Source organism: Periplaneta americana, chromosome 2 (genome assembly GCF_040183065.1).
Source record: "Periplaneta americana isolate PAMFEO1 chromosome 2, P.americana_PAMFEO1_priV1, whole genome shotgun sequence".
Lineage (NCBI taxonomy): Eukaryota > Metazoa > Arthropoda > Insecta > Blattodea > Blattidae > Periplaneta > Periplaneta americana.
In genome coordinates, this window is record NC_091118.1 from 14,391,438 (window position 1) to 14,416,173 (window position 24,736).

Consider the following 24,736-nt stretch of genomic DNA (forward strand, 5'->3'; position numbering starts at 1 on the left):
AGCTCAATTGCGGTGATTTAGTTGGTGATAGGATATCCTCCGTCGCCATCAGTTGAAGGATTGACCACTTCCCTTCATCTTCTCAGGCGTGGCTAGGACGGAGGGTGGGGATCTGCACAGAATCCAGAGTTCCCCCTTCCCTTACGCAACCTTTTCTTTCCCATTAGGGCTTTTATATTACTATTGACACAAGCATGAGTATCGTTTCATGTCTACCCTAATATTAAAGGGATAGGGGTGTTCGTCAAGGGTGCACAGTTAGCAGAGTAGCTGTTGCATCCGCTTTCCATGCTGGATGAACGGGTTCGTTTCCCGTGGAGTCTGAAGTTGAATTTGTGGATGAAAATTTATGCTTGAGTTTAAAACTGGAGAACAGAAGTACAGGAAGTACATACACTAGATTTTAAAAACAAATATTAGTCGCTTGTCTATAGCTTTGGGTTAATTTTAGTGAGTGAAACGTAAAGATGTACATAAACAAGCCATGGAGGGACACGAGAAGAAGGGAGAAGTAAATTTCCCAATTCTTTCTTTATTCTGCCACTTGTAAGAATGACAGTCAGGCTAATTTTCCTTCGTAAAAATTGAGTTTAAGATTATATACCGGTAATAATAATAATAATAATAATAATAATAATAATAATGATAAAATAATTTTAACTTATTATTATTATTATTATTATTATTATTATTACTACTACTACTACTACTACTACTACTACTACTACTACTACTACTACTACTACTACTTACTGGCTTTTAAGGAACCCGGAGGTTCATTGCCGCCCTCACATAAGCCCGTCATTGGTCCCTATCCTGAGCAAGATTAATCCAGTCTCTATCATCATATCCCACCTCCCTCAAATCCATTTTAATATTATCTTCCCACCTACGTCTCGGCCTCCCCAAAGGTCTTTTTCCCCTCCGACCTCCCAACTAACACTCTATATGCATTTCTGGATTCGCCCATACGTGCTACATGCCCTGCCCATCTCAAACGTCTGGATTTAATGTTCCTAATTATGTCAGGTGAAGAATACAAAGCGTGCAGTTCTGCGTTGTGTAACTTTTTCCATTCTCCTGTAACTTCATCCCTCTTAGCCCCAAATATTTTCCTAAGAACCTTATTCTCAAACACCTTTAATCTCTGTTCCTCTCTCAAAGTGAGAGTCCAAGTTTCACAGCCATAAAGAACAACCGGTAATATAACTGTTTTATTATTATCATTATTATTATTATTATTATTATAATATCAAATATTAAAATGGATTTGAGGGAGGTGGGATATGATGATAGAGAATGGATTAATCTTGCTCAGGATAGGGACCAATGGAGGGCTTATGTGAGGGCGGCAATGAACCTTCGGGTTCCTTAAAAGCCAGTAAGTAAGTATTATTATTATTATTATTATTATTATTATTATTATTATTATTATTATATCAAGCATGCTGGTGTCGATTGCACCTGTCTTTTATTTGAGAGGTCCGGGATTTGACTCAGAATGCCGACTATCCTGACATTTTTCGTTCTTTCCCTACATCTGTCCAAGCAATTGCTGGAATAATACACTAACATTCATTGAAAGTCCCAGTAAATTTTTATCATTTCGTGTGGACTTCGGTAAATAAACAAAAGAAATACTAATATTGAACATTTTCATACTGTTGTGATAGGTTATGTTTAGTAGGTATGCGCAGATGTTTATTTCCCACTCAAATTCCCAGTTTTTTTTTTTTTTTTTAATATTTGTTATAGTTTAGCGAATCTTGTTTATTTCGCTCATGCGATGCTAATTTGTTAAATAAAAAGTTGAAAGTAACGTTTCATTCCTTGTTGTTATTGATATTGTTTTGTTATTTTAAGCTGATGTCTCATCTTTTATTCGCATAATTTTAATTTATCAAGGTTACGATAATAATTAGGAATTTATTTTTATTAATTATTATGAAATAAAATATGAAAGAGAAGGAAAAGTAATAATTGGAATGAATCTGTAATGTGATCTAATTACACTTCAGATAATTTTTCAGAATTAATTTCGACCCCGTTATGTTACCTGAAGTTCTCGGAAAAGGATATAAAATCTACCGGGATTTTCTAATGAACGCCAGTATATCGAGTAACAAAATGGCCACGACCCGCTTCCTACAAAATTCTATCACTTTTAAAGCCACAGCATTCGTAGTTTATATGTCAAATCAGCTATCTACCGCGACGTAAAAGTCATGTGTTCGGCAAGGAGCGCAGACTGGCGGAAGATATTGCACTCTGTCGATAGACGATAGGGGTAAGCGCGTGGAACACGTAGAAATGTCCAGGAAAAATTCCATCTCGCCAGATTTACGTTAAAAAAATTAAAAAGCGTAAATTTATTGCAATATGTTAAAATTATAGAAAAAAAATGAACTACAAATGGAAAAAGAGGTTTTCTTGCTTTAGAAATAACATTGCAAAATTCTTAATCGTTTGTTTGAAAACATAATTATGATAAAGTGTGTCTGTATAATGGTTAAGAATCATGCGATTTCTATTAAATTTATTTTATTGTGAGGATCCGACACCAGTAAGTTAATAACTTCAACTTTGCAGAATGAGTTACCCTCAAGTGACCAGATCGAAATGATAAAGAATTTATATAGGCCCCTAAAAGTCTCGGCAATTTTTCATTATGCTTCCTGAAACGTAAGCGTAGGTATTAGTTATAAAATATACAAAGGACGTCACGGGTCTGGCTGTTACCTTGAAGTTTCCTGTCTCCTGTAGGCCTATTAGGAAGAAGAGAAATTTAACGTTACGTAATTTCAACTAAAATTATGGCTTTACGATTCTAATGACTATTTCCTTTATTTCACAATCGTGTAACATGAATTTCTTATAATCCAAATGTATTGAGAACATTGGGAAGTGAAATATTGTCCTGTTGTTGTCAAAAAGTGTCCGTTACCATTTTAGGAATTACTTTTCATGTTCCGGTTTCTTTAAAAAGAATTATAAGTTAAAGAAAGCATTGATCTATTTTTATGAGACATATAGCTTGGACTTTCTCAGTTGTTACTCAAGTACACAGAAGTATCGTTTCTAAGGTTGGATAGGTATACATTTCTAGGTAAACAAAGGGATGAAAAAGATATCCTACTCACTGGGCCGCTTACAAAATGTGCTTCCTAATGGTTAAAATAATGGGCATCCGTTCCGAGATTGTTGGTGAAAGGAAAACAACGGAATTGCTTGCTGTAACACTATGTCACAGCCTAATGCTAAAGTTATGAGTAGTTAGACTACAATTCAATGTAATTTGTGTGACTACGCCTAATGACGGCACTTCCCCTCGCTACGGGCATGAGGGAGCCGAATTTGCGTACAAAATTAATCTTGCCACGCTGCCTCTCTCAGTAATATTTCGGCATCGAGGGCAGCTACAGGTCTGTGTGATCAATTTGTAATCGCGAGTTCTGTATTATTAAAGTGACAATAGACACGTGAAGTGTCCACTGCAAGAATGATGGCTGTCACTTTCTTGTCGAAAATGAACCAAGACTGTCAATGTATAGCTTAAGACATATAGAATGTACATAGACAGTTACATGGCATTAACACTGATAGTCATTGTCCAGTAATGATCGGAAAATCACAGTTAAGCTTTGAGCGCTAAGCATTTCAAACTTTCAATTGCTTCTCCTGCAAAATGTATTCCAAATGACATCCATCATTCTTGCAGTGGACTCTTCACGTGTGATACACTTTGAGTGAACCATAGTGAAAAATTTGTTGTGAGTTGGACTAATTTCGGAATGTTCATATATTGCATGTCTTTCATTAATTACTTCTCTTATCACTTGTGAACCGAAACAAAAACAAAACATTCAAACCAGCACACTGTAGTTTTCATTCACGAAGCTGGGTGGCGTATTCTACGTGCCGATGTATCCCTCATACAGCGCAGATTTTTTTCTTCTAATTGACTACTGATAATAATATTAAGAATGCCCTTTTTGTGTTGAAGGACAACGCCTGTATTTTCAAAAATTGTGTAATATTGGTCATTATCTTAAATTAATGCTTTTAAGGGATGACATATGATGATAGAGCCTTCTAGGCTCTGAAAGTTTGTGGCTCATTGCCTGTAAATACTAATTTTATAATGTTTAATTTTTTAAAACATATCTCAGCCAAGTATGGTGATACCAAGAAGATACTGGTGTCATTTTGAAGCTTGAAATGTACTCTAGTGCCTGACAATGTGTAAAATAACATTAATATAGTTGATCATTATCTATGGATTTTTTACATGATTTATGCAACATAAAATATTTGTATAATTTACATACTCGTATATGGTAATATTTAATTAATGTAAATAAAAATAAAAATAGCTCTATGTCAGGCACTAAAGAATAGTTTTAGCTATAAAACCGTGAAAAACATGTGACTCTATCTCAAAAACTGCATGAGCTATCATGTTTCAAGTTTTATGTCAAAATGATAAACAAAATAATTTTTATAAACAATTTAGACACGATTTCAAGGGATCTGTTCACCTCAGTCTCTTTCTGGTACCATACGCAATTGTATAAAAATTTTACAGAGGAAAATTATGCAAAACAAAATTTTTTGTATGCAAAGGTGTACATATACCTTAAGAAAAACTTCGTAACACAAGTGACTTTCCCGCTGATACTCTTCGTCTATGTATTTCTTTTTAAGACCCGTAATCGGCAAGACCAGCTGTCTTAAGATTCATTGTTCTGTATTCTCATTCGAAAAAAAGAGAAGAGATTGTGCCGTGACTTTTTACAGCAGTTGAGCTGTACAGCTGTCTCGATCTAGCTCGAATTGCATGTTGTGAGAACGAAATTTGGGTGGGTGGATGGATAGCCCCGGCTCACATATGTTGGTGTAATGCAGCTGCCTTACTACACAGGATACATGCAATCAGCTCCGTGATTTAGTGCAGGACGATGCCCCCATCCACAGCGAGATACCAGCAGTGCATCAAAAGCATACCCGAGATGTGCTTGAGTAGTTTATTTCAGTCCAGCTTGTCGTTTATAAATTCTGAAGTGATAAACCGCTTCGTGCAAGATTTATTAAAGATAGTTTCACACGTCGCCACTTGGTGACGCTTTTCAGTGTTATTACAGCTATAGTAAAATAATGGTTTAAATTTACGTATTTACAAGAGATTGCGGTGATCGGTGGTTGACTGTTGTAACCAACAGCGCTGCAAGCTGCAGCCGACAAAGTCGTACTAGTGAGGTGACACATTTGAGCCACATACCAGAGCCACTGGGAAGCGCTGCTGGGTTTTTATGCCGTGAACTCTGGTTCAGTTTGGCTGATTAACTGGTTAGATTTTTTCCGAGGTCTTTTTTCCTGCAAGACGAATGCAGGTATGCCTAATCATATAGCGAATCCTCGTTCTTATCTCGCCAAATGCCATCTCGTTATCACGAATTCCATCGTAGTTCATACAGTAGTATTAAATTTATTTTAAAAAATCACATGACTCCCTGTACATGTTGGCAGTGACTGAATGCATGGTGATAATTTTTTCCATTAAAATTTCGGTAACCGAACGAGGTAGCTCAGATGATATCGTTTCGGGAGGTCACAGGTTCAAACCCCGGGGCAGTAAATATGACTAGGATTTTTCTTGGTTTTCTTCAGGGATAAAGGCAAATGCCGCATTGGAAATTTACATACCATGATTCATCGCTATCTTAATCACAAATATAATAAATATTAAAATCTATGTCAGTTATATGAACATAAGCCCTCTGTAACACACGATAATAGAAACAGCAACTGAACAATAGTCAACTGACTACTGATATACCCAAAGATCCTACACACGTAAAATGACTATAGATGGTTTATTATTATTATTATTATTATTATTATTATTATTATTATTATTATTTTGTTGTTTAACGACGCTATATCAACTACTGGGTTTTTATCGTCAATAGAATATATTGATGATAGCGAGATGGTATTTAGTGAAATAAGGCCGAGGATTCGTCATAGATTACCCGACATTCGCCTTACGCTTGAGAGAAACCTCTGAAAAGACTCAACCAGGTAATCAGCCCAAGCGGGAATCGAACCCACGCCCGACTGCAACTCCAGATCAGCAGGGAAACGCACTACCGCCTGAGCTACCCCAGTGGCTAGCATAGATGTTTAAGCGTGTATAAATAAATGCATATAAAAATAATTTTAAAATGTTATTTCAAATTCCACTTCTGCTAATTACTTACAAATGACTTTTAAGGAACCCGCAGGTTCATTGCCGCCCTCACATAAGCCCGCCATTGGTCCCTATCCTGTGCAAGATTAATTCAGTCTCTACCATAATATCCCACCTCCCTCAAATCCATTTTAATATTATACTCCCATCTACGTCTCGGCCTCCCCAAAAGTATTTTTCCCTCCGCCTCCAAACTAACACTCTATATGCATTCGTGGATTCGCCCATACGTGCTACAAGCCCTGCCCATCTCAAGCGTCTGGATTTAATGTTCCTAATTATGTCAGGTGAAGAATACAATGCGTGCAGCTGTGTTTTGTAACTTCTCCATTCTCTTGTAACTTCATCCCCCTTAGCCCCAAATATATTCCTAAGCACCTTATTCTCAAACACCCTTAATCTCTGTTTCTCTCTCTCAAAGTGAGAGTCAAAGTCTCCCAACCATACAGAACAACCGGTAATATAACTGTTTTATAAATTCTAACTTTCAGATTTTTTGACAGCAGGCTGGATGACAAAAAGCTACTCAACCGAATTATAACGGGCATTTCCGATATTTATTCTGCTAATTACCGGTTTTAATTGAGGTTTTCTGAAACTGTAAAGTGAATGTCTGACGATATCATGGCGAATTTGATTCCTCATCATATACCATCCGCTGTCATAAATTCATCTACGCTAGGTGGCCTCGTAATTGGTGCTGTGTCGTTAAGTGGGAAATTAAAATGTCGCTGAAATATTTGTGTGTTTTTCTCGGTAGTTGTCAGCGTCTTATTTTAGTTCCCTTTAAACTCGTAACACGAGTACAAAAATCTGAAGGAGACAGACTGTTAATGTGATGCAGACGAGCGATGCGTTCCGGTTCTGTGCCCCCGTCTGCGTTTCCACTTCCTAAACCGGTATGGAAATGAACATCGGACTCTGGCTGACTTGCATTCCAGAGGCGGCTGCAACTCTGGCTGGCGGTGCAAGTTTTTCGTCGTGTGACTCAGCGGATGTCCTGGGGTAGGCTCGGATGTTCGATGACCCCTCCGCATGCTAATGTAGGTACTGAAATTCATTTTAAATCCAACCTCACGCTGTTGGATGAAAATAACGAAACTTGATCTGTTTTGAGTTCCTGCTGTGTTAAAAAATAAGAATATTGTACTAATTAAAAGACACAGTGTAGCTTAACTTATACAGGGACATTATTTTATTTTTACTAACATTTTTAATATTAACTTGGCTATACCTCTGGATCACCACCATTTGCTACCTTCTTCCACGACTGGAGTACGATGATACTGACGTAATGTACAAACAAATCAGTTTACTAGGTATAGGAGGGAAGAAAAGTGGTTCATCCATTTACGTAAACTAGGAAATATCCGCTTTTGAGTTTGATCATTTTCATTAGGGTTTTGTTTAATCAAAATACAGTACTGTATTAACAATGAGTGTTTTTACTCACGAACTGAGCTGTCCATGCGGACGTATTCATTATGCAGCGTATATTATACTGTCTACAGCACATCAGCGTACAATATAGAGAATGAAGTTAAATTGAAAAATAATCATAATATGGATATTTAAACACATTTTTGAAAATGGTGGCCGTTCATTTCGATACAGGGTTCAATTCTAATGTGCATGTTATCGCACTATAGACTATTGTACCTAATCCCAATTACCTTTTTCGTCCTTCGTACTAGTAACTCATGTTGAAATAAATCTGTACCTACTCTATAAAAAAGTACCTTACGTACTATAAATTCAATCTTCACTTCTGCCCGATCCGAAAAATAAAATTACTCGGACATTCTATCTACTGTCCGTCCAAGTGGTTATGTCGTAGAAAGGGAGAAAATCACGTGACAGTTAATTACTTAACGAGGCCCTTTTATTCAAGTTATTTTAAACAGTTATATAATATTACGTAGACGTCCAATTCCTAACAATAATTAATGTTCTCAGAAAAGAGCTAAGTCAGCCCAGCCACTAGCTGGCGAATAAAAGCTGGTGGGGGAAACCGGGATACGACGTAGGCAAATGGACGACAGTACCTGTGCGAAAATGATTCAATATTGAAAGCTCTTTCGTCACTGGAAAACGCGAACATATTTTTGGAACGTACTGTTTACTACCGTAAGACTACTATGGCTGTATGTGCGGTCTTGAATCTGTGTGGAGGACGGTTGAACTTCATTAGTAGAAGGGGTGGGAATGAAGTACATTCAAAAACTCAGGTACAATAAAAATTGAAGTAAAAATAAAATGATGTCCCTGTATAATAATAATAATAATAATAATAATAATAATAATAATAATAATAATAATAATAAGTCCAATACAATTTTTTATATTTTTTTATTAATTTGGAGAGGATTCGTGGTTAAAATAATATTGAAATAAAAGTTGTTTAATAATCTGGGACCTTGACTCATGCTATGATAAAAAGCTGCATTGGTTTTACATTTTGGTTCACACAAACTCAGAGAATTCATATTTTTAGTTCATATATTTGATACCTTTCAAAGTTATTAAAATTTCTATGAAAATATTTTAATAAAATGAAATAATACATTTGTTTAATATTGAAAACTTTGAAGTATTTAAACAACAGTTCAGTTGGATAATCTTTCTGCTTTTTTAAATACATTTTTAATACTTTTTCTGTAGTAAAATTAACGGATAAAGGTTGGATTTATAAGTTCCACCCCAACCTATGATACCATACATAAATATAGATTGACATAATGCTAAATAAATTATACGTAAACAGTTAATTGACAATAATAATAATAATTCATTTATTCTGGTGGAGTTAAGGCCCTCTTGTTTTCAAATGATAGAGGAAATCTAATAAAACCGATGCTACGAAAATGCCAGTACCTTCAACATGAAACGTTTATACGCTTGGCATTCCAGAAATCTAGTCACACTTTCTACTAAAACGGTGACGTCATTAATTACAGTAGGCCTTAGATGACAGAAGTTATGAATTCAGTACATTTTGCAGTATGACTTTACTTTCATGTAATGAGAGACTCGGACATTAAATTAGTGCACGGACTGTATAAAGATAAATGCTTTACAAATGACGTTTTTATCATACTGCAAACACTGATTCTACAATTGTACAAAAAATCGTCATTCGTAGATTACGTCAAAGTGTTTGATAAGATAAACATATCATAGAATCCTTTTGAAGGAAAATTATGTTTTTACATGTAATTGCAATGATGGGGGTTATATGTACAGGTAGAATATGAAATCTGTAAGAAAATTCGTGAAATATACTGTATTTATATCAGCGATTCTGAGACTGTGACAAATAGCGCTCTGGTTTTTTATATCTTGAAATGTGTGTCAGGAAGCATATGGATTTCCATTTCGAAGTACACTGCTCAGTCGATATAGACGAAAGCCAATGTTTACCTACTTAGATATAACACGCAGAGCAAGTTCTCTGCAGTTGGCAAGCGGTAGAGCATGAAAGTCAAATGTTATGGACAGGAAAATACTGATCATACGGGAATGGGTATGTAAGAGTTGTTAATTATAAGAAGTGAATATGATTCAACGTTAATACAAATTAATTTTATTTCGTAGAATATATCTATGAAACACAGTAATAAATAAGTAAATAAATAAATACTAGGACATTCGAAAATAGTGACGACATAGTCACTGTTCGTTAACAGAAAACCACAATTTAAGTCGCATAGAGCCCGTGTGCACTCAATGAATGTTGGTTGCTTGACGGTTGTCAGCCCACTTTGAGGTCTGTGGATATAGAGGGAAAAATTGGATCGGTGTCTGGTAGAGTTCCCGGGTAGCTCAGTTGGTAGAGCGTTGGTACGTTTAACCAAAGGTCCCGGGTTTGATACCCGGCCGTGGAACAATTTTTCCCTCGACATTATTCGACATAGTTACTGTTTCACACTAAACGTATTTAGGTTACTTTTGACATTACGTAATTCAAATATAGTCTCCTGCCATGTCACCAATATGTTGCCAAATTCTTGGAAGACAGCGGACACCATCTGTAGCAGCATTTTTGGATCTCTCCCTCACTGATCAATCGGATGTCAACTCTTGATTGAAAGCGAATGCCTCGCTTCCACCCAACTTGGCAGTAGTTCAGTATGGTAAGACTTCTCTCCACAGGCTTCTCGTAATGCCCTAAAGCACTGAGTTGCATGTTTTTTGTGCGAGATCGTGCGTATTTGCTTGGTTTCCGCACAAAACCAATCCGCGGAAAGTCTAAAATTCCACATTCAGTATTCCCAACCTAACACACATAACAATTTCCCTCTTCTTACCGCTTAAGTGACATATTGATTTTACTGCTTTAGGCTTTTAACATATTATTTTTAGAGACGTTCAATATAGTAATAATTATAAATTGGAAACTTACCACTGCAATTTCACCTAAATTGCACTGTTAATTATTGTTTTTAAATATTTGCAAAAATTAAATAAACTCTACAACTCCACTAAAGTTACTGCATTAGTGATGCAAGTAGCATTAAGGAAGCCGTGAAAAAATCAACAAAATTCCAGACTCATCATAGACTGGGGGGGGGGGAAGACGTATATCACGGCCTGCTGGAGTATAGTAAACACAGAAAACATTTTAAAGCAACAATGTTGAAGATAGATATTTTTGTTTTGCAAATCTGCCGTCATTGAACAGAACCAAGATGAAGATTTCATCGCAACTAATTAGAAATTCCTCTTTCAGGTACGTAATAAACGATCTTCGCACAAAATAATGTACGATACACGAGCGGTATGTTTTCTTTCAATTCTCGGAAATTAAAAAAGCTCAACTACGTTTCGCTTTTTCAAACTTTTCCTCGAACATGAAAACTTCAACAAACCGCTCTTGTAACGCATATTACTATTCTCGCAACTAGGATTTGTATGAAGCGCCTTTGTTTATACCTTTAGGGCTGTATTTATTACAAATCAGAATCAGACGTTGAATATTACTTCGTGAAAAATACTCAGACTTGAAAGTGTTTGTGACATGATGCCTTACCAGTATGCGTGGGCTTGTATTCCCGTCACAACAACAGACCACGTTGTGCTGTTTTTCTGATGTCTTTAGACTCAAATGCATTCCACTAAATGGGCGCAGCAGTGTAACAGGATTCATTCCCCGGACGATGGCGTTATCGTTAGTAGACAAAGCACATGTGAATCCAGCTTCCTCTTACTCCTTGTTCCAGCAAGTTATCATCTTACCGCCTCATTGAATCTGAATAGTCTCTGTAATCCAGATGGATTTACTTGCACTGAAGCATTGTAACATGTCTGCAATCCTACCAGTATTCAGACGGAGCATTGTAACGTATTCTCGTTGGTAATGAGGGCTCATTCGACATTTTTTCGTGAAATTCTGGTCAGTGTATAGGACCAGTGACCACTGATTTAGGGAGCTACAGCTAGTAGATAAATATTGTTTCTTACGCCAGCTGTAACGACTGGGAGATCGTCGTGTTGACCGTATGTTAACTCCATACTGTTTGGACGATCGTTCAGCTTTACTGAAGCTTGTGGAAGTTAGGCGAGCAATCGGTTGCGTGGATTAGGTTTTTCAGGGGTCTTGCGCCAAATGATTAGTTTTAATTTAAATTCTCTATCTAAAATTCTACACTTGTCTCAAACGTATATTTGTAACAAATTCCACTTGAACTTTTCGGGATTTGAATGCGGCCTTTCTGCATGGAAAGTACATTGCTATAATTGTTCTGCCAAACAATTCGTTCGAATTTTTAAGGTAGGTACACTAGGATTTAGTTTGTACAAAAACATTGGTCGAAAAATTAGTTTCCTTTTCTTGTACAGAAATATTCCTTGGGCACTTAAGAAGTTGATAGAGTTTTTTTTTGCCTCTACAGCTTCTTTGAGACCCAAGAGCGAATTTTATGTAGGCCTGCTCCACACATTAGTATTGAATCACCTTTCACAAATACGCCTTTTTTTTAGAGTTGGAAATGCTCCATGCTCATGTAGTTTTCACCAAATTCAATAACAATTTTCATACCTGTTCATGAATATATTATCGAGATCTAATGTTAAGAAATCTTAAGTATCTAAAAAAATATGTATAGTACCTGGCTTTTAATATAATCAAAATTTTTTTTCAAATATTCTCCTTGAATTCTACATTTACTGCAATTATATAAAAATGCAAATATATTATCTCCATTACATTCCCAGAATAAGTTTTGAACAATATTTACATTTTCAGATTACAAAATGACATGTTATGCATGATGGAGCACCTTGTCGGTGTTTAAAAGAGTGAAAACCATTGTCAGAAAAAGTTCCTCTTTTCCCTTGCCCCGGAAATTCTTCAGATTTGAACCCAATCGAGAATATGTGGGACCTGGTGTCAAAGTAAATGTCTACACAGGTTTTTACAACCAAAGTGATTGACAGTATGCCACGCAGATATGAGGATATTATTAACGCAAAAGGGGGACCCATATAAATTTACGGACTTCACATGGGCTTAAATAAACTGTTGTTATTTTGTAATATGAAAATTTAAATATTCTTCAAAATGTGTTCTAAAAATATAGTGGAGATAACATAGTTATTTATTCAAATATTTGTAATAAATACACAATTAAAATAAAGTATTCGAAAAGTTGTGGGTGGTTCTATTAATGTGGCCAGACAGTGTAAATAAAGAAAATGAGAAAATAAATGTAGGATTTTCAAAAAATATTGTGCCAGAACTAACCTGGATATAAAGATATGTAAGTCTTCTCATGAATCAAGGTCCATAAGAAAATATAGACTTGACCTCTTTAAATGTAATTCGCATTGAACATTTTGATTATATCACTAACTTGCATAACTTAAAAAAAATTAACTTCGAAACTAACAGTTCGGTTGAGCTGTAAATTTGCACACACCTTATTCTTAACACATTTAACAAACTGTTAAAAGAAATTAAATCTACTTAAAAATGTAAAAATTTCACAACTTAGTAGTCATAGTGTCCCTCAAGATGTGCGGGTATGAAAATATCTGCGAAACATTCCGTGATAGGGGAAGAAACATTTTTGTGTATCGATACTGTGGTTGACTTGAAAGGAGAGCTAAGCGGAGTTGTGTGTATATATATGCTTTCCACCTTTCTGTATGCAAACCTCGAGACTAGTCATCTCCCCCTTGGATGGTGTTAAATTCTCGCTTCTTTTCTATTACCACGTCTGACGAAACCAGATGCTTGCTAGGCCTTTAAGCAACATTGACAACTGCGTTGATAAAAAAACGATCCAAGATATCGAAGCGAAATTCTTTTAAGAAGTGGAAACGAGTTTGAATGCGTCAGTAAAGCTAAGTTGTGATTTAGACGTTTTCGAATAACTGAAAAACATCTTCTCTGGAGAGCCTTTGTAAGATACCAAAAACACACAATCCAGATTCTACAGGGGTATACTTGTCGTGATTGACAAAATTTTATTGACGCCAAGAATGTATAGGCTTAATAATATTTACACTTATTAAGAGTTACATCTTAATCTTCTGTGCTCCTCCTCAAACCTTCACGGACACATACGACTACGGTGACAAACCCTAGATATTTCAAGTACCGATTGATATTGCTTAAACATATGGCCCAGCAAGTTGCAGTACGACTGCTTGATGAACACAGGACAAACAGATACTCTGTTCAAACGAAAAATACTGAGGTTTAATACAGTTCGATCTATTGGTATTTACAGTCTTTTTATTGGTGCTATTGAACTCTATAATAAAGAGCAGAAACTTAAATTTGCATGTAATTGAAAACCTCACTCGAAAATGGATGTAACACCAAATTATTAAATATTTTTCTTAGAGAAAAGTCATTTTGAAGCATTCATTTATAACAAAAAAATTATTGTATCCAATAGCTAAATAAACTTTAGTAATGGTTATGCTAGTAAATGTAGGTCTAACGAAATATGACCCTGAAATTATTTTCCTTCCTCCTGAAACGTCTATCATAGATTTGTTGGTTACATCCTTATTCCGGAGAGATTTTCAGTTATTTTGCTTTACTTTCTTACTTTGTGTGATTAGTTATTATTTATTGTATTAGTTCAAAGTTCCTGTCGGGAACCGAACTCTGGCATAGCTGTCGGGAAATTTTATTTTCAGCGTTCTACATTACTCAAACGCTACACAGCTGTTCCTTCACATTTTCAAAACGAGTATGTTAGGAATTCGAGAATTGTAATATGTAACGGTGATATCGCGAATTGAGGGTACAGTAGGGCGTTGTAACGTGAAGTAGTTTTATCTCTTTCGATTGAAATCAGTAAACCATTTTAGAACACTGTACGTGTCGAAATACTTACGGAATTCTGGTAGCCCCGTGCTGGGACGGCAACTTCTCCGCCACTACTGTTGTGCGTGTAATCTACTCGTTTAAACTTGTTGATTCTTAGAAGTTTGAAAAATTATTATGGATATGTTGACACTTCGTATGTATGAAATTTGGAAGGTTAAATGTTTACTCTAGATTTGGTAAAATTCTGAATAAAAAGTGATGGGGGGGGGAATTGATAGGATGCCTGTAATTGTATGAAACGTTTCTTCTCTCGGTTTTGTGTTACTGTGATATTTTGTAATAATTACTTTGTACGTTGCGCTTTGGTGAAATTCTTACAGCCCCTGGCTGGGACGGCAACTTCTCCGCCATTGCTGTTGTGCGCGTAATCTATCCGTTTAAATTTGTTTAAAGCTTTGGTTTTTCTCGAAAATCAGCTTGTTTTCGGGATTCCCGTTTTTATTCTATTGTGTCCAAAGTAAGTCAAGGGGGAATACAACACCGTATCCCGTTCCTGGATATAGCCATTATTTAGACTGAAACATTTTAGGTAGTCAGACAAAATTCTAGAAAAAAGTGCAACGAATTTGTTCGATTTTTTTTTTTTTGGCGATAAGTAGTAAACATGCGGGGATGCTACAGTGAAAAAAGGCGGGTATCTGAGCCCCTTGTTCTCCTTGTGTAGAGAAAAGTGTTTTGGAAAGTCAAAATGAATATTTTTTTAAACTTTGCCGGCCTCTACCGTCCATATGCCTGGGGGCAGAGGGTTGTCCTTCACACTACAGATAGAGTTCGAGGAGCTCTATTCGCCGCACCTACCAGCTTTGTTCTCACTACACATACGGCGGAGTTATGGCGGCGAGAATGTTGACGGAATAGAGGTTTAAATAAGTAGAAACTTGTCTTAATTTGCACACCGTTAAAAGTTTTAAATTATATATTATTATGGATATGTGGACACGTGTAAAGTTCGAGCAAATTCTTAACCTCTGGACTTCAAAAAATGCCGAATAAAAGTGCCTAGGAAATCCATAGGATTGCTGAAATTTCTCTCTTGTGTGTTACTATATTTAGATTTTTTAGGAATTGGTTCATATTATTTTATAAGGATTGTGAATATGATTGAGAGTGAAATAATACAGTTTATATGTTTGTATTATTGAGTATTTTTGCCTTATTCCTTTATTGATGTCTGTACATACCACACGTTCCATTCTTTTTCATACCACATTTCAAATGCGTCTAGTCGCTTCGCTTCAATTCGTCGTAATGTCCATGTTTCTGCCGCCATACAAGTCCACACTTCACACAAAGCACTTCACTAGTTTCTTCCTTAGTCCTTTTTCCAGAGGTCGCCGTAAGATGCTCCTTTTTCTATATAAAAAAGCTTCCTTTAAGAAATATAAGGATTATTATGTTTTTATCCCATGCTAACCTAGCCTTAGGTGGACTCGTCCAACCGTTACAGTATAACGTAATTCGTTGCTGTTGCTAGGCAATAATGTGACGTAACTCGCAGTTGCTAAACAACTAACGTCAGATATTGAAACTTCCGTAAAGTTTTCCCTATTTGACTCTAGGCATACATTTCTGGCTTTAAAAGTAACGAGGGATGTAGCAGGAAAGAAAGCGGTAAAGAAACAGGAGGGACGTGGAAAATAAAAAAAGGGAAGGGACTTCGAAATTAAATAAAGGGTTGAAGGAGCGTGCGAAAGAAAGGAAAAAAAAATGAAAGTTATGAGAGTTACGGAAATAACGAAAAGGAAGGGAGAACTGTTTTACCATTATGAACTACTGTATGTGTTTGTAACACTGAAATAATAAAATACTTGGTGTTATTACTGTACTGCTGGGTCAAGCAACGGAAACCCAGTTTTACATGATTTTATAATTAGCGAGTTGTACATGTTCGTGTGTTTCTGATACGAGAGCGGTGCATACATATCCAGGCGTGATGAAATAGCTTGCGTGTCTGATAGTGCTGAAAGCTCGTATCGATGTTGTCTGTATTTCCGCGCTACTCACTTCCCCTCGTGAAATAAGAGTATACTTCGTAGTGCCCCTTGCATGTCTGAAGGAACCGCGACCGTCCACCACCTCTCTAGTTATTTTCCACTCTCTTTCAGATATGTTTTCGATTGAGTTGCTTCCTTTTTTGTAACAATCTTACTTTGCAATTGTGGTGTAGTTTTCAGACTTGTGTGTGATCTTGCACTAACATATCTCTCGAACATTTTATCTCCTATTTAAAAGCTTGCGACTTAAAAATCTAAATAAATTACTATTATTGAATTGCCTGTTGAGAATTTCTGTGACAAAGTTGCTGACGAAAATTGAAGTTAGCATACTAAAATGGTCTTCCTTTCTTTCGACATATTAAGTGCTCAAAAAGAAACTTCAGAAGACGAGCCAAAGGGTTTTCGAAGCGTAAATACTTTTTATGCTCGACCATGCCGAAATGTAGTAATTATACACCTGGTAGCAGCCCTTTAATGGACTTCATTAAATTACACCTATTCATTAAAGTTCAGGTGTTCCACCAATCAGAAAATACCATTGTAGCAATATGAAAGCGCAAGTATCGATTATTCTATCCTATCCTATTCTATTCTATTCATTCTATTCATTGAAACGTCACGAAGGCTGGAAATCCAATACTGTCTCTGAAGGTTATGTTGAAGAATCGATCCAAAATAAAACTGAAATTTCAAATACAATATTAAACTCAGTCGAAAAAAAAACAACACACAAATTAACATCAATTCACCGTCATCTTCCAGCCTTTCACAAAGCACATTCCCGCAAATTTATTTCACCAATTGCACAATAAATCACCTATATTTGAAATGAAGTCAGTTCTGTTACTATAATAATTAACGTTAATTGAAGTAATATTCAAATAAATTCAATTTGTCATCTCGTTTTTCAATGTCTAATTCAATTTCAAGGTTATATCAAGATTAATGTTTATTTTACTCTCTAGATTATTCAAGGTCAATGTCATTTGTTTCTCGGAAAAAAAATGAATACTTTCGCGTCTGCGCACATTCACAATTTACGAGGTATTGCACAAGGTCAGTTCCGCTCCTCAGTCAGATAAGAATAACATGAATACTTATGAATAATTTCAAGTTAGATATATGATCGAGCATAAAAAGTCGTATGAAACTTGACTATAATGGTAATTAAGACGTATGCGCACGTTTCACAAACATACTCGCGTCTTAATTAATACCATTATAGACTCGTTGCATAATGTACTATTCTGGGTGTTTCCTCATATTCCATGGTTGCTACACTCTAAGTCTCTTGTCTGCCTGACAAAGGATAGTATATTTAATTACTTTGTTTTTTACTTACCGGACAGACGGCAGGTCTGTTGCTGAAGATAGTTAATGGCCATACCAAGTGTGGTAATTTAGGGTTATAAGATTGGCTGGGTCTTCGGTGTAATTCAGGCGGTAGTGTGGGTTCGAGGTCCTCTTGGACTAGTTACATGGTTGAAATTTTCCCCAATTGTAAGACGAATGTCAGATAATCTATGGCGAATCCTCGGCCTCATCTCGCGAGCACAAATTCAATCGGCGCTAAATAACATTTTATTTGATACAATCTCGTTAAAATAATATTCTATGTAAGAACACTTGTCGAAATAATGATTTGTGCTGAATTTAAAAGTTAAAGATTATTTTTGATATTTTTATACATACGACCATTACAGAAAACTAATTGTATGTTATCGTACGAATGAAAAACAAATTGTATATAGTTTGTTCCCATTGATTGGTTCATTTTCACCTTTTAATATCATGTTTTATTTAACGACGCTCGCAACTGCCGAGGTTATATCAGCGTCGCCGGTGTGCGGAGTTTTGTCCCGCAGGAGTTCTTTTACATGCCAGTAAATCTACTGGCATGAATCTGCCGCATTTAAGCACAATTAAATGCCATCAACCTGGGCCGGGATCGAACCCGCAATCCCGGGCACAGAAGGCCAGCGCTGTACCAACTGCGCCACCCAGGCGGACATCACCTTTTTGTTTCAACAATTCAAAGAACTTATTGTAATGTTAAAATATTAATTCTGTTGTTTTACGAGTTTCGAAAAACTTTGTTATTAATATTACTATTACATCCTATTTGGACATGATTTAATAAATTAGCTAACATTAATTTTACATTTGTGAGCAAGAAATGGATTCGGAGCACCTCAAAATCTATGCTTCAGTGGCTGACCATGATAATATCTTTGAAAAATATTAGAGTGCAAGAAGTCAAATGACTTTATTGTCAAACTCATGGCATTAGAAAATAACACAATCATTTATGAGAAACCTCAGAATAAACCCAACCAGGTAATAGTTCAAGCCGGATTCAAACCCATGCCGAACGCAGATTCTGCTTAGAAATCAACACGCTACCGCCAGAATTACGACAAGGGCCGAACAAGTCTTAGTAATGTGAAATTATACCAAGTTCACATTTCAGAGGGTGTGCTTCTTTTTGTAAGTTATCAGCAAGAATGGTTCGATCGCTGAATAGTGAGAGTTGAATGTGTTTTGTTTGTGTGTGCGCAGGTCTCGAGAACCACGACTCCGGCGTGGGCATCTACGCTCCAGATGCAGAGGCTTATGCCGTGTTCGCTGACCTGTTCGACCCCATCATTGAGGACTACCATGGTGGCTTCAAGAAGACCGACAAGCACCCTCCCAAGGACTGGGGTGATGTGGACACCCTGGGCAACCTGGACCCTGCTGTAAGTATGCCTGGAACACGACAGTAAATGCTACTTAAATCGTGATTATGAGTAAATGCTACTTACATCGCCTTATGAGTAAATGCTACTTAAATCGTGGTTATGAGTAAATGCTACTTAAATCGCGATTATGAGTAAATGCTACTTAAATCGCGATTATGAGTAAATGCTACTTAAATCGCGATTATGAGTAAATGCTACTTAAATCGCGATTATGAGTAAATAGTATTTATTTAGTATTTATTTATTTAACCTGGTAGAGATAAGGCCGTCAGGCCTTCTCTACCAGGGGCACGATACAAAATTTAACAAATTTCTCACATCACAGTCAACTCTGTCAAAGCGTATTCATTTCCATATCCTACGTGCAAGTGTTTTTATTGAAATTCATAACTACAGTTTCGACACAATTGAAACCTGGAAAATGAGTAGTACACCTTCATGAACGTGACGTTTAGAATATATTATTGTTTTTTAGTTCAGCAATTTAAAGACAACCTTCCTTCGTAATTACCCACTTCTATCATTTTCGCATGTTCTTATAACAAGAGTTCTTGTGCAGTCTTGGTCACTGGGTACAGATGGTTTTTAAATGTTTCTGTAAGGTCATAGTACTGCATAAAAATACCAGAACTTTCCGTTCTGCGAAGAATTATACAACTTTACCTTTGTTAGGATCAATTTTCTGCACACTTAAAGCAAAAAACTAAAATTATTTCAATCATTTATTATCATAATACACTACTCTCTTAAATTTACTGAGCATATTGGGAATTAAATCAATGGCTTTCCAAAAACACGTTTATGTTTATCTCGAAAAAGAAGCAAAAACGAGCAAAATTATATTTAACTTTTTTGTTTGAAATATCTTAAAAAATGACCCTCTGAAATTGATGATATTAGTTATGGTTCACCCTGTATAAATTGTCGAAATTTGGTGAGCTTAGCAAATGTAGATCATGATACGGATGGCTAAGAAGTGATACAGGTATCTACAAAAATTGTCACTTAGTTTAACTACATTATTATTATTATTATTATTATTATTATTATTATTATTATTATTATTATTATTATTATTATTATTATTATTATTGAAGAATTTTTCTCATGAAATTTTGGCCAGTGTATTGGACCGTGTATGGGCCCACCCAGCATTATGATGCACTTGGGGAGCTACGATAGGTAGCGAAATTCGGTTGCGAAAGCCAGCTATAACGGTTGGGAGGACCATCGTGCTAACCACACGATACCTTCATTCTGGTTGGATGATCGTCCACCTCTTCTCCGGCATGTGAGCGTGAGGCCAGCAGCCGGTTGGTCGGTCTAGGCCCTTCACGGGCTGTAGCGTCACATTATTATTATTATTATTATTATTATTATTATTATTATTATTATTATTATTATTATTATTTTCACAAAATTGGACAGTGTACGAATATTTTTTTCCTCGAGTAGAAGATCTTGCAAAGCACAAACATATATAAAAAGTTTGTGTAGTTTGAGAAAAAATTAATTTTTTCAAACTGTTTCTTGATTGAATAATTTCAAGGGAAAAATTGTTCCGGTGCCGGATATCGATCCCGGGACCTTTGACTTAGAGCACGAACTCTCTACCGCCTGAGCTACGCAGGAACTACACCCTATATCGTCTCAATTTTTCCCTTTATATGGACACACCTCAAGTGGGTTGACAAGACGCCAGAAACTCAACTTTGAGTGCACACAAACTCTGTGTGACTTGAATTGTGGTTTTCTGTTAACGTACCTACAGCGAAATATATTATGCAAATCTGGCTTTCAGGTTTGCCAGCCCATTAAGTGTGTGTCGGGTGTAGTTCCTGGGTAGCTCAGTCTGTAGAGCGTTGGTGCGCTAAGCCAAAAGTCCCGGGATCGATACCCGGTCCCCGGACAATTTTTCCCCATAAAATTATTCAAGTCTGCTTCACAGGGAGCTATACCTGAAAGCCAGATTTGCAGTTTTTTTTATTTACCTGCAAACTTACAGATACTAGGTATCACTTCTTAGTAATCGATATAGAGAGGAAGATTTCAGTTGAATTGTCAGGCATCAGTAAAGGAAGTGATTTCTCTCTGTGAGAAATCTGATCGTTTCAAGGTCACAGCTAAAGTCTCGCTTTTTTATCCCTACTAGTGGCTTGTGCAGAGAATGCTGCAAACTAAGTTCATTAGACGTTCAAATAAACTTTTTTCAGATCTATTTTCAATGAAGAATACCAGACATTCTGAAAGTTATTTGCTTCCATAATGATGAAAGATACTCTCTCTCGAGCCAATACTGAAGAGAACCACGCATATAAATATCTACACCACACCGCCATTAAATATATGAAAAAGACCCAACCCCACTTGATTAATAACTATAAAAATATTTGATTTTTAATAATATTATTATCTTACGTAAGTTTTATAGCTTTCAGTAACATATAGGCTTCTATATATACTATATAGTCGCCACTCAGTAAAATATAGAAATCAAAATCTAATTAAAGTTATTCTCCAAATCTACTTATATAACCCCAAAACGTTTCACTTTCATATCATCAATATAGCATTAATATGTATAATTAATGAAAAATACTCGCATCACGGCATTAACTACAACAACATTTTATTCCTGATAGTAATAATGTCATCAAACCACCTCAAGTTTTGTAGTTTTTAATATCCAATACACAGCTGTGTCCAGAAAATTACAAACCACAGAATCGAACCTGTAAATTACTTTTAGTAAGTTAATTTTTTAATAACCAATTTAATTTGAGCTCTAAATATGTCAGCATTGTTGCAGATCATGGCCTTCGTGTAATATTGTTTACTGTAGTGTGTGTTTTGTTTTATTGTGAAATGCAATTAGCTAGTTCTCAAAACTGACGACATGGATTTTGGAAAATAGGAAAAATATGTTGAAAAATTGACATTTCACTGAAAACTACTATTTTTCTGAAGAACTTTGAGTTCCAAGCTTCAAAATGAGGGGTCATTTATTAAAATATGTTCAGCCGTTTTCTCGTAATTTCCATTAACAGTTCAAATTATATATATATAGACTAGCCGTACCCATGCGCTCCGCTGCACCCGTTAGAAATAAATATAAAGTAATTACATAATTAAAATAGGACATTTGATCCAGGGAACATTCGTGTTTGATAGAAGGATAAATCGTTTAATATGTTACTTAATTTAAATTGCATCCAAATAATTAAAATGCGATCATTTTGGCCCAGAGACAGTCATTTGGTGCAATGACAATTCCTTTAACATGTTTCTTAATTTTTATTACATTCAACCATAGTTTAATGAAGATTGGCATCATTTAGATTTAATGTGTATATTTTATTTTACTTGTTATAGGTTTCCATTGAATTATGGTAATAACTTAATTTTAACCCTTGTTTTCTACGTATTCAGTAAATGGCGCTTGGCCCACTATGGTTGTGAACCCTTCAAATAACTTATATTATGTTACATTACATCAGAAGTTACTGTAATAACATTATAGCATTATGTCCATCTAGAGAAACTACACTTTCCAATGGTGAAATAATAATTAATTATACAAATCGGTTAATTTAGCTTCCGATATTACTTCATACAAACACAGAAACATTGTCTGTAGGCTATGTTTCATAGCTTTCGATTGTTGTGTCCAAGGCCCCTTATAGACGAAGTCATTTGTTTTTTAATTCATTACACGGCCTTAGATGGCAGTAATTTTAATTTTAAAACTCATTTATCTCATTAAATATCAGTCGTATCAAAATTTTTCAGGGAATAAAACTTATCGAAAATTATTTTTAAAGAAACTTTTGTTATGTAACATTTTTCACAAAAATCAATAATAAGCGAGATATTTCGATTTATTTAATTAAAGCCCCCTTATAACCCCCCTTTTAAATAATGTATTTTGAATGCCATATAGCCTAAAATCTAAGTTACAACGAACTTAATTTATATTCCAATTTTCATCGAAATCCGTTCAGCCATTATCGCGTGAAAAGGTAACAAACATACAGACAGACAGACATACATACAAACAAAAATTTCAAAAAAGCGATTTTCGGTTTTAGGGTGGTTAATTATATATGTTAGGACCAATTATTTTTGGAAAATCGAAAATTACCAGAAAAATTTCGGCTACAGATTTATTATGTGTTTCTATTGCTTGGAAAACAAAGAGTACCTGATGATTGTGAGAGAAGTGTGGAGTGTCTGTACTGAAGTGAGCATGTTCTGTCTGCAGGGCGAGTACATCATCTCCACACGAGTGAGGTGCGGTCGCTCCATGCAGGGCTACCCCTTCAACCCCTGCTTGACTGAGGCCCAGTACAAGGAGATGGAGGACAAGGTGTCCAGCACGCTGTCCGGCTTGGAGGCTGAGCTGAAGGGCCAGTTCTACCCCCTCACCGGCATGACCAAGGAGGTCCAGCAGAAGCTCATTGACGACCACTTCCTCTTCAAGGAGGGCGATCGCTTCTTGCAGGTACGCGGCCTCATTTAGATCTTCATAACACAAGGTTTAATTCTAAGATCTGTCCACTGCTGTGGCATCCCTGACCGTGAAACAAGCGGGCTCGGGTTCAAATCCTGGCTGGGACAGGGTTTCCCCTCAACCCATTAAGAGCAAATGCTGGGTAACTTTCGGCGTTGGATCCTTGACTCATTTCGCTGGCATTATCACCATCTCTGTCAGACGCTAGATAACCTCACAATTGAATAAGCGTCGTATATCACACAATTTTAAAATTTAGTTAGATTGCGTTTTAAAGATATCAGTGCAAATGTTTTGGCTAATATTGCATATTGCACAGTTAATTCCCGGTTTACCACGAAAATCATCTGTAGCTGCATTTAGATTGGCAACAGGCCATGATTGTTTGGCCAAACACCTGCATAGAATTGGAATATATCAGTCCCCTAACTGCCCATTGTGCAACTCAAACCAAGAAATGGATTCGGAACACCTCAAAATCTGTGCTTCAGTGGCTGGTCATGATAATATCTTTGAAAAATATTGGAGTGCAAGAGGTCAAATGACTTTATTGTCAAACGCCTGGCATTAGAAAACAACAACAACAACAACAACATATTGCATAAAATCAGTACACATTTAAAATTCCTGTATTTAATATTTTCTGTAGGTACTATAAAGATTCGATCAGTAATTAACAATATACCTGGAAATATAAAAATTGGAAATTTATCTTTTGAAGAGGTGGAGAAGTTCAAATATCTTGGAGCAACAGTAACAAATATAAAATGATACTCGGGAGGAAATTAAACACAGAATAAATATGGGAAATGCCTGTTATTATTCGGTTGAGAAGCTTTTATCATGTAGTCTGCTGTCAAAAAATCTGAAAGTTAGAATTTATAAAACAGATAT

General features: G+C 36.0%; 1 protein-coding gene across 6 annotated transcripts in view; it reads left to right on the top strand.

The window, feature by feature from the left end:
* The window catches only part of LOC138713786 (arginine kinase), a 436,319-nt gene that overhangs the window by 402,679 nt on the left and 8,904 nt on the right, over window positions 1-24,736 (top strand). For all 6 annotated transcript variants that reach the window (XM_069846207.1, XM_069846216.1, XM_069846233.1 and 3 more), the window contains 2 exons: window positions 19,151-19,329; window positions 23,594-23,833. In XM_069846207.1, the coding sequence (XP_069702308.1) occupies window positions 19,151-19,329; window positions 23,594-23,833 (419 nt within the window). The remainder of the gene's footprint in view (window positions 1-19,150; window positions 19,330-23,593; window positions 23,834-24,736) is intronic.